Source organism: Danio rerio, chromosome 21 (genome assembly GCF_049306965.1).
Source record: "Danio rerio strain Tuebingen ecotype United States chromosome 21, GRCz12tu, whole genome shotgun sequence".
In the NCBI taxonomy this organism is placed as follows: Eukaryota; Metazoa; Chordata; class Actinopteri; order Cypriniformes; family Danionidae; genus Danio; species Danio rerio.
Genome location: NC_133196.1, coordinates 43,070,667 through 43,082,782, shown reverse-complemented (window position 1 = coordinate 43,082,782; position 12,116 = coordinate 43,070,667). Strand labels below are relative to the sequence as shown.

The 12,116-nt window shown below is 36.5% G+C and overlaps 1 protein-coding gene across 4 annotated transcripts in view; it reads right to left on the bottom strand.

Moving 5' to 3' along the window:
- Positions 1-12,116, bottom strand: part of plrdgb (PITP-less RdgB-like protein) — a 191,024-nt gene that overhangs the window by 78,092 nt on the left and 100,816 nt on the right. For all 4 annotated transcript variants that reach the window (XM_068215929.2, NM_131575.2, XM_073934947.1 and 1 more), the window contains 1 exon segment: positions 5,736-5,840. In XM_068215929.2, coding sequence (XP_068072030.2) covers positions 5,736-5,840 — 105 coding nt within the window.

Genomic DNA, 12,116 nt, shown 5'->3' with positions numbered 1-12,116 from the left:
CGGTTTTCATATCCTTGGACTTGGAAAGGAGTGTTTCTATGGCAACTCTATCAACTCCTAATTTATAGTGCATTCAAGTGCTCAAAGAAAAGTCATATTTACAACTCGGCTCATATTATGACGGCAAGTGCGTCAAAGTCATTTTGGGTACAGAAAAATGGTGATGCATCTTTTAAACAACAAAAAAAGATTTCTAAACACTGTTTAAACAAGAAATATGAGAATGTGCATCAGTGTGTTTTTGCTTTTGCAAATGCAAATTAGTTTTATTGTATGCCATTATTGCCATTTATTGCCTAGATTTTTTTTTCATGCTTTCAGGATGGAAAAGATTCAGTTAGCAACAAAAAACAAAACCCAAAATACTTTCAGAGGTTCTGGAGCCCCTTCCTAAAATCTATTCTTGCTTGTATTATTTTATCGTTTTATTTTTGTGAAAGTTTATTTTATTTTACTTAATATTTTTCTTTATTATTTATATAATTATTATTTAGTATAGAGTTGTGATTACCTGGCATTTTTCGGTTTGGTTAATTGAACTAGCATGTGGTTGCATGATGTTTGTGTATTTCTTTATGTGTCTTTATAATTTATATTGTATTTAAAGAGTTATTATTTTCTCTCGGATCTAAGGTGCATTAAATATTGTTTATAAAAACCATTTGTTTTTCATTTTTTATGTTATCTGTTATTTTGTTGTCGACTGTTATCTCATCTATAAAGTTTAGTTCAATAAATTTTTAATTTACTGCTTATTAATAGCTATTATGGTAGTAGTTGTGCTTAGGTATTGGCTAGAGATGTAGAATAAGATCAGAAATATTTACTTTATAAGTACTAATAAACAGTCAATATCATAGTAATAGGCAGGAAATATGCCACTAGTAAATAGAGAGAATTGGTATTTAAACTAATGTGTTACCAGGATTGCTTTGAATGTACAGCATATAATAAAGAGTGCTGTAAACCTGTAACTTTTCACATCCACAGTATTTGCTTTTCTAGCTGGAATTCAATGGTTATGAGATTTCAGCATTCTTCAAAATATTTTCATTTGGGTTAAACACAAGAAAGAACCTCATAAAGCTATGGAATCACTCAAGGGACAGTCGATAGTAATTACATTTTCATTTTTGGGTGAACTACACCTCTAAGGTCAGTTCATTTGTCATTTGAGCTTGTGTGTTATACGCATCATGAAATTTAATCAGTGTTCATTTGTGAAATTAGTTATAATTACATTTAGTCTGGCGCAGGAGGACTCAGTTTAACTCAGTAGGGGATTATTTTACATGTGTGATTCTACATCAGCCGCAGTGATGGCTTAAAGAGGCCTATTCGACATATAAATCAACTTCTTAAATTAAAACAACACTTGAAGAAGCCAGAATTGACACAATCAGTCACAGTCAAAACCATTGCCTAACATCAGCCACACACAAATAACACAAAGGTTTGTTTGGGGGTTTTTTTTTGCAAACTGTGGGGACATTTCATTTCTATCGCCCTACCCCAAATCTTTTTCCCTAAACTCAACCCTCAAACTGTGGCATTTCAACAATAAAAAACACATTTTGTATGATTTATAAGCCTTTTGATAATGGAGACATGGACAATGTCCTCATAAATCACCTTCTCCTTGTCATACCTGTATGTCAGATCTATGTCATTATACAAATTGGTCACAAAAACATGCACACACATACAGTAAGCATAATGAAGATGCATTTTTTTATAAAGCTGAACAAATACACAAAAGATTATTTCTGTAATGTGCAGTGCTAAAAAGTAACAAATTACAAATACTCAAATTACTGTAACTAACTTGTAATTGTTTAATTTGCTTGAGTACATTTTTAGTGCTGTCTCTGAACTTTTACTCCACTACTTCTTTTAACTTGCACCCCTATTTAAATATTTCACTATTTTTTGTTATCTGTGGGGATTGGCTAAATTAGAATAATCAGATTTGCGATTCCTGTCCAATCAAATCGCACATAGGAAGAAAACCGCATCATACTGATCTACCTCAAGACATGGACACTTCATATGCAGCAAACCATTTAGAAGCATTAAAACTGTCCAAGAAGATGTCCAAGATCACACGCAATGACCTAGAGACTGTTTAGACTGCATGTCACTGATGTGAAGATGATGGATGTCTACTGTATTATGACTGAAATGGGCCTAAATATATCTAAATGTACTACAGAATGTTACGTTTTCACACACACTGCAGACTTTGGCAGTGTAATACTCACTTCTCAATACTCTGAGTACTTTTAGAAGGGCTACTTCTTACTATATATTTCTACTTTGAGTAATATTCACAACAGCGTTTACTCTACTTGCACTATATTTTGGGGCAAGTAATGGTACTTTTACTTGAGAAAGACTTTTCAGCACTCTTTCCCCCACTGTAAATTTGTAATGTCATTGTTTATGTAAACATAATGTGTTTGTTAGGTATATGAAACATCTAAAACAGGGGTCACCAACCTTTTAGAAACTGACAGCTACTTCTTGGGTATCGTTTATTGTGAAGGGCTACCAGTTTGATACACACTTCTTAATAACAAATTTGCTCAATTATTATTAATAATTAATGATATTCATCTATGTGAAGACACTGATCATGTTAATGATTTCTCACAATAGTTGTCAACATTGATTGGAAACAGATAAATATCAATATGCAACACTTCATTTGTCTAAAATAGTTTTTAAAGTTTTTTTTTTTAATATATAACTTAATGTCAGTTTAAATATTACCTCAATGCAAGTGTGATTTAAAAAGAATAGCTGGAAAAAATATTAGATGCAGCTTACTGGTATGTGGTGCTACGGTAAGTTAATTTTAAGTAAACAGGCCCACAGGCAACTTGTGATCTTCGCAGGCTGTGTTGGTGACCCCTTATCTAAAACATGGACGGTGACTCGGTGGCACTGTGGGTAGTGAAGTCGCTTCACAGCAAGAAGATTGCTGGTTTGAGCCTCGGCTGAGGTCAGTTGGCGTTTCTGTATGGAGTTTGCATGTTCTCCCTGTGCTTGCATGGGTTTCCTCCATGTGCTCAGGTTTCCCCCACAAGTCCAAAGACATGCAGTACAGGTGAATAAACTAAATTTCCATAGTGTATTTGTATGGATGAGTTAGTATGGATGTTTCCCAGTACTGGGTTGCAGCTGGAAGAGCATCCGCTGTATAAAACATATGCTGAATAAGTTGGCGGTTCATTCTGCTATGTCGCCCTCTGATAAATAAAGGGACTTAGCCGAAAAGAAAATGAATGAATGAATAAAACATGGACAAAACAGGTGTGGCGAAATCCATCGAAAATCTCCCACTAAACTTGAGATGAATAAGAACAGAAGAAAATAATCAATAGTATTTTTAAAATAGGTATTAAAAGTAATTTTGTTTTTCCAAAGTATCATATTTATCTTTAAATTCTGAGCTGCATTCCAGGTCAAAATGATGCTCCCGTGGCGGCCATTTTGTATCATAAAATGCGACATTTTATGATCGCCTTGGTGTCTGCTTACAAAATATGGTACACGCCATATCAAGAAATCCCTCAAAGATGTATCTTCATAGATATTCCAAAATGTGCATAAAATAGGTGGATGGAAATTGTATGACCATCTATCTGGTTTTCAGCTATATGAGAAAGGCTACGTGTTATTATAAGTGGTGTAATGCAGGGGAAAAGATTTGTATAATTACTATAATTTATATACTATATAGTATATTCATTCATTTTCTTGTCAGTTTAGTCCCTTTATTAATCCGGGGTCAACACAGTGGAATAAAACCACCAACTTATCCAGCACGTATTTACGCAGCGGATGCCCTTCCAGCCACAACCCATCATTGGGAAACATCCACACACACATTCATACACTACGGACAATTTAGCCTACCCAATTTAACTGTACCACGTGTCTTTGGACTGTGGGGGAAACCGGAGCACCCGAAGGAAACCCACGCGAATGCAGGGAGAACATGCAAACTCCACACAGAAACGTCAACTGAGCCGAGGCTCGAACCAGTGACCCAGCGATCTTCTTGCTGTGAGGCGACAGCACTACCTACTGCGCCACTGCTTTGCCCCTATAAAGTGTTGCATGCAGAACTGTTGAAAAGAATTTATTTGCATTGAATTTAAACAAACAAATTAGGTTTAATAATGTTTAACTTAATTTGTTTGTTTAAATTCAGCCCAAATAAATTGTTTACAACCACTTAACGTAAAAAAAAATTGACTAAATCCATGGAATCATCTTTGAATAATTTTTTCAGTGTACTATATTTAAAAATGTATATTAACTATAATAGAAATTTATAACTATAATATATACAGTATACTATAATTACCAATATACAATTTTATTAATTAAAATAGCATCTCTTAATGTGCATTTTATCAAAAAAAAAAATTCTCCAACCACTTGGGAAGCATCATTAGAAGTTTGACCTAATGTGGCTTTATTCTGTTTATTTTCATCTTTTTCCCGTTTCTTGGATGCTCTGGATCCACAGCTCTGACTTTTTCACATCTTGCGTCCACGTTCATTCACTTCAGTGCCTCTTTTGTTCATTAGTGCAGAGCTCGCAGGTGTTTTTTTAAGCCTCTTGTGCTCAGGTGTGTTTCAACTCAGAGTTTAATTGAATTGAAATGTGTGTTTTTGTCAAGACAGAAGACTCATGTTTTTTTGATAGTTTCTAAAATTAGTTTGTAAACAATTAATTTTTTTACAAAAATACAATAAAATTCATAAATTGGGTCACATGTAAATGCTTTAGATGGAAGAAAATAAATAAAGGTTTTATTTAAACGGTGGGATTCATCCCGGCTGCTTTTAAATCTGAAATATGTTCCAGATTTATTAACTGTGAAATGAAAACGGATAATTGTTTGGTGTAATCCTCTCTCGCCGTTTCAATCCTTTCTCTATAATCTGTGACCTCACCATCACGGAAACCAAAATAACCAAATCCACAAGATATTAACTTTCTACGCTCCTCTAAGCCATCTATAAATCCTATAACTGAGGGTGAAACTATACAGAGAGCTTCTTCCACAATTCATGAATACAGATGAAAAAAAAAGGATTTTCTCAAATGATACGTTCCAGAAAAATAAAGCTGATGAACTCATCGTTTACGGCAGAGAAATCCTGACAGATAACTCGATCATTCTGCCACATTTACGGTCTTATTGCTTTTTCAGTAGGACTGTTTTACAGTCTGATGAGACACATTTTTCTTAAATGAGTGTCAAAAAGTGAGCAGCCTGTTTCTCTTCGTTTAAAAGTAGCTGTCGTGCAGAATTAAACAAAGTCTAAATCTTTAGGGCAGCACTGGAGAGTCTCTCTAAAGGGAGTTAAATGTGTTAGAGTTATACTTAATACTGCTTAGAGAAGCAAAACAGTGATTACTCTGCATCTGTAGCATTAGTCACTGTTGATTCTCTCCTCAAGTCAGTCGCCAAACAAAGTGTGTGCCAGGGAAACTGCTGTTTAGGGTAAAGTAAACTAATCTGGGAGGAGCAGAATTCAGATTATCCTCAGCTTTCACAGCAATTTCACTCGTCGGATGACATTTATTAAAATAAATGTGCCGTAAAATCACATCATCTGCATACTGTTACGAGGTGCGTGTTGACTTGAATGCCTGGCTGTTTTAGATTCAGCTGCGTGTTCTAATGGAGAAGTCGCTGAGGATTATACAGTACCTCTGGAGTGCTCCAGGTGTCCCAGTGTCTCGATCTGCTCCACCAGGTCATTTGAGTTCCACTGGCTCATTTCCAGGAGTAAAGCCGTCTTCCCCTCCATGACATCTGCAGATCAGCAGGAAATCAGAAGTCATCAACACATTCAAGGGTCTATGATAATGAAAGCAAACAGTTTTTTTTCACTAAGAACACATTTACATGAGGTTTTTAGGTAAAACTGAATACTTTTTAAGCATTTTTCATGTTTGTTTACGTGACAACAGAGTTTTAGTGACTAAAAATGCATACATATGAAAAAGGTTTGGAAAGGGAAAGTTTTTAAAAATGTCATCATTGTCATGTTCATTTAAGAACCCAAAAACAAGAGTCAATAACCCCTTTCACACATTGATTCAGGTAAATATCAATTCAATTATCTGAACGACTACCGGTAAATTAAAATGTGATGTTCAAACAAACAAGGATTCCAGAATTTTTATGTAAAAGACGGTTCAGACACCCATTCCAAAATACTAGTAAATTCTGACATCATTAACCCTCTGGGGTCGAAGACCGAGTATACGCGTTTTGACCTGTGGTGTTGTGGCTCATTATGCAGCTCATTATGCAGGTCTTTGTCTTCTCTGGTGTGACTCACTGCATAGTAATGATAGTTCACGCCTTCTCGCATAAACCATTTTCACTCAAAAAGTGTCTTAGAAATTTTAATTTTAGTTTTCTGTGAGCAAGTGAACAAGATGATTCTCACATCATTTTGAAGCAAAAACATTAAGCTACAAGATCCAGTTCTCAAAAGTCTTGTGCACAAATGTTCTCTGTGTGTTTCACGGCCTTGTTTAAATGACTTAAAATTTTTAGTTTTTCACTTACCACGCATAAACGTTTCTTTCTCAAAAACACAAACACATACAAACATTCTGCTTAGGTATTATTGTAGCCCAACTTGTGCTGTTTACAGTGTTATCATACTAGCCATTTATATGCATTTAAGATACTGTCAATACTGACATTAAAGAGCCCATATTATGGGTTTTTGAAAATTCCCCTCCATGTAGTGTGTAACACAGCTCTAAGTGAAGTGAAGTATCCAGCTAAGGCTTAAATCTGTAAGAATACAGTGTTTAAAACGGTTGATTCATCTATAAAAGAGTCGACTCATAGTGCTTCAAACGAGTCGCCTTGATACCGACTCATTAGGTGTTTCGCCATGACGTATGAACGAAACCAAGTTATTCACGTGCACGCGCAAACCCGGGAGATTTCAAACCTGAGGCCCCGCCCTCTGACGCAGAAACCCAGACACACACACACACCCACAAACACACGCACACCCACAAACACACGCACACAAACATGCCGGTCGATTGAAGTAACACTGCAGATGGACATTATATTGAGTCTCTACCCAAAGATGAAACATCAGCATTATAACCAAGCAGTTGGAAACTTCTGGAAGCTACATGCTACAAAGAATACTTCATCTGAGTTTGTTAAAGGAAGGATCAGTAAAGAGTAACTGATGGACGTCAGGATGGGTTTCTTCCATTTCTCAAGTGTAAGTACGTGCGGTTAAAGTTGTTGCCTCGTTTACTCTAGCTTGCAAATGTATTTAGTTGTGATTTGTTACTTGTAACCGCGTGTACTGTATCAGGTTAACTGGATATATTATCTTATCGCGTGCAAAGTCACGTTAAAAACGCGACGCGTGCTGTTTGTTTATGGAGCTCCGTGCTAGAGTTCTGCTCCCGCGATTTATTCTGAAATTTATTAAATAAATAAATAAATAAATAAATAAATATAAATTTCCGAATAAATCGCGGGAGCGGTCGGTAACGGGTTTAATTTGGGACGGGAGCGGGCTGTCTAGCAATATCACGGATATTGCTATGCGAATTAGAAAGAGAGAGTCTGCGTGGTGCTTGTGTGTGTGTTAGTGCGCACGCGCGCGTATGAGAGAGAGAGAGAGAGAGAGAGAGAGAGAGAGAGAGAGAGAGAGAGAGAGAGAGAGAGAGAGAGAGAGAGCGAACGAACGAACGAACGAACGAACGAGCTTTGTGCTGTGTGTGTGTGTTTATACAGACAGCTTGGCTGTCTGGACTGTATACTGGGTGATTTTTGGTTGTGTTCTCCGCTCTAGCGGGACCGGGCGCGGCGGGCAGAAAACGGAGCGGGTTCTCAGGCTAAAACCTGGCGGGTGCGGGCGGAAGCGGGAGCGTTGTCATCCGGAGGTGTGTGTGTGTGTTTTTGTGAGTGTGTGGTATGGCGAGTACACGACTGTCTCCTTCGTTCGGTTATCCGTGGCACTATCCACTCGCCATAGTGTGGCAGCTAAAATCCACGTCTACACTATCGAGCGTGTGTGAACTGTGATTACTTTTTAAATTGCTGATTAGCTATTGGCCATTTCCCTCTCTTTGACTGAAGGCAGTCGACCAATCGCGACAGACTGTCATCGGTCCAATCAGCGCAGATTAGCTCCGCGCTAAGGAGGGGTTTGGGAACAAATGAATCACTGGACGATTCATACAGGAGTCGCTGGGATAATTAGCTAAAAATAAATGCAGATTATAAGACCATGAAAGTGTTTTTTGACCTTGCATGCATATTAGACTGTTGTTGGAGACCCTTACAACCAAGATATGACCCTATTTCATGTATAATATGGGCTCTTTAAGATAAATGTCAGTGCATGTCCAAACTTTTTCAGAGCCCTAAAACACCCTCAGACCCCAGAGGGTTAACCAGAAATTAGCTCTAAATGGTCGCACTTGTATTTGTAATCATAAAAAGAATCACACGGTTGATAGTTTCACTTTTATTAAAAAAAACTATAGCATTCATGTAGCTGATTTCATGGGTGATTTCAAGGGTCCATGCCTTTTCGGGGCCCCCAGATTTACTATTAGCCCCCCAATTACTATTAGCCCCCCCTTGGCTGATTTGTCCAAGAGACGGACCAAATAATTAGCTCACAGTAAAAAAAATAAAATAAAATGCTACCATCCGAAGGTAGAAGCGCTAACCGCAACTAAAAACAGCTTTGTTTACCCATTTTACTACATTACGCATGCTGATCATATGAAGAAACACTTACGCATGTCGAGATAATGAGTGAGTGCTGCAGCTTATGTTTTTAAAATAGAAGGCTACCGTTGTTTTAGGTTATTCAAATCTCACAGACTTTCAGGAGTGCTCCATCACATGGACACGAGTCACGCAGCTGAACTCAGAGTGTACAGGTAAACTCACAGTGGTTTATTCTATTCTATTCTATTTATCTTTATTCGTATAGTGCTTTTACTATGTACATTGTGTGAAAGAAGCTTAACATTGAAGTTTTAGAAAACTGAAACAGTTTCAGTCCAGTTTTCAGAGTTGATTTCAGTTTAGTTTATTTCAGTGTGGTTTAAATTTCACTGCTGAAAGTCCAGTGTTAATGTTAATGTTTATTGTGTTAATGTATAAAAACCTACAGTTGGGTTATATGTTGGGGTATTTTTCACCCAACTACTTTAACTGAGTAAATGTGATGTAAAATATAGCATGGAATAAGGGCTGCACGATATTCAAAAATAATGACATTGGTCTTTTTTTTTCTCTTTTTTTTTTTGCGATATAAGTGCATAATTATTTAAACATCAACACATTTCTAACATTTTTGACTCTATACATCAACACAATTAATTTGAAATGAAATGAACAAGATGTGCTTTACATCCAAAATTTACATCCAATTTACATCCATTTTTACATACAAATCAAGTGAACGCTGTAGGAATTACAACAGTTTGCATCTGTGCCTCCCACTTGTTAAGGGCCCAAAAGTAAATGGAGAATTGGCTTCTAAGCTGTTCCATGGCCAGGTGTGGTATTCCCTCATTATCCCAATTACAATGAGCAGATAAAAGGTCCAGAGTTAATTTCAAGTGGGCCATTTGCATTTGGAATCTACAGTCAACTCTCTAGATGAGATCCAAATAGCTGTTACTACCAGTCAAACAATGCTTTATGAATAAAATTTCACAAGATGGTGATTTTAGGGCAGTGAATCATGCATGAAAAATTATTAGAGCTACAAATGTTGTACTTTTTGTGTCTGAATGCTTTAAACTGTTTTTAAATGCTATTAAATCACATGCAAATGACGAACTTTCACTATGTTTTGATTTAAAATCTGCTGTGACTTCACAACTCTCTTGTATTCTGAACTATGGTGTTGATCAACACTAATCCAAATGCAACATTGCAGATCCTACGATGTAACTATTGTGGATGCACACATTGCGATATCGATGCTGAAACGATTTATCGTGCAGCCCTCGACGAAACCAACCAATGAGTTAATTATTTTAATAAGATTTAAAGGAGCTAGTTTCACCCAGCACTTAGATATGTTAATATTTTACTCAATTTGAGTATAAATAATCAAGCATTATTTAAGAGTGTACATTTATATCCACAAAAACAGACTTCACTTTGAGAAAAAAAAAGACCACAATTTATTTCAAACCCATCTACTTTGAAAATGGCTTCTTTTATTAAACAAGGACTATTTCTAGGCCATGTCTTCGTGAAGTGCCCTAAACACTAAAGTAGGAGGAAAAAAATGCTCTCAGGGAATCATTTATAAAGACGTATGGCACAACACACAGACACAAAAGGGCAAGAAAAAAAATCCTCAGATGGAGCCAAAAATAGAGCAGTGAGATAGCAGGGCGCAGGCAGGGGAGAAGAAGAGCCTGTGGAATAAGATGATAAGAAACTAATGAAGATGGATCACTCTCTCCATGTTTTCCTCGGGTTGTAAATTAGACACTTTTCGAGGATGAACTCTGTCTCCTTCTCCAATAATAGGGAAAAAAATAAGTCGACAAACTTTATTTTACTCATTTTAGTCAGTCATTAGACTGCCGCTAAAGGCCATGGGGTTGTTCTCTTACCATCTGCGGCTGCGGCTTTAGCCAACTCCATATCAGCCAATTAGGATTACTCATGTCCCACTGAACATTAGGTTTGGCTTTCAAGACACTGAATATGATGAAAAGAGGGAATGTTGGGTGTATAGAATCAAAAGGCGACCTGTATTTCATTTTAATAAGAAAAATACTTTCACTCCATTATTTAAATACGTAATCTCACATGAGTAGCAGTACAATATGGCTGTATATCGGCACTGGCATGCATTGACAGCAATATCGCACTGCTACGAGTGTGATTTTGCGTTTATACAACAATTTGACTGCAAAATTGTGTGTATAAAAAAAAAATTAAACACAGAGAGTGTCAAAATCCTTTTGTATGAGGAACTACTTTCTTCCGCCATTCATTCACAACTGCAGCTGACGCCAGAACAGCAGAAACCGTTGCTCATTCATCAAAATTATTTTAAATTACTATATTTGAATGATTCTCTATAGCAAAATATATAAAGTGGTGACAAAACAGGTGATTTTGCTGACATTTAAGGATTATAAGTCTGAATGGCGTGAAAAGCCATCAGTCTACAGATTTCTCAGTATTTCTCTTTTGTAATTAGGATTTCACAATAATTAATCCTAAAAAGCCAAAGCAAAGCAAACACTACCAGATTGGTATGAAATAAATACAGCACTGCAACATACAAAATAGAGAGATCGGCTTAGAGAGTCACTTACTGATTTGATCAGCTGTAGATTAAATTTACGCTTGATTTTGTCTTCTTCAAAGCGCTTATTATGTGGTCTCTGTATCTCCATATTTATAAACATTTAAAATAGGCACTGTCCTTATAAGTTAACTGCATAGTTGCAGTCTAAACAACTACATTCTTGCCTGAAAAAGCTATAAAAGTACATTATGTTGCCCAACAGCTGCACTATTTGTCAAACTATAGTGAGTTTATTAATCTGCTGTCACTCTATGGGCCCTATCATACACCCGGTGCAATAAGGTGCAAGTAGTGTTGGCATGATTTGTTGCCAGTTTCAGACCAACACAACTCTAATTTTCCTGTTTTGCACCACGTTGTTTAAATAGCAAATCCATTTGCGCCTCTTTGTAGCCTTAAGGGTCCTTTCTTTTCTTTTTTGTGGCACATTAGAGACCTGTCAATTTTTTACAGAGGTGGATCTCTTTTTATTGCTCCATAAGGCAGAAAAAAACATCTTTACAATTTCTTTATAGAATAAAATTTTGCATATCAGGTATATTATGTATGACCATGTCCCTCTAAAACAGACGTTCGGAATAAAGACATAAATATAGCGTTGTCTCAGTGTTGCTAAAGGGAAGGTTTATAGCTCAATGCAGAAACTAAATTTGAAACAGCAGACTTTAAATTATGTATTCTAATTAAAACCCACAGGCAAATTGATGTGTGACAAAAAAAAACACTTAAAAACC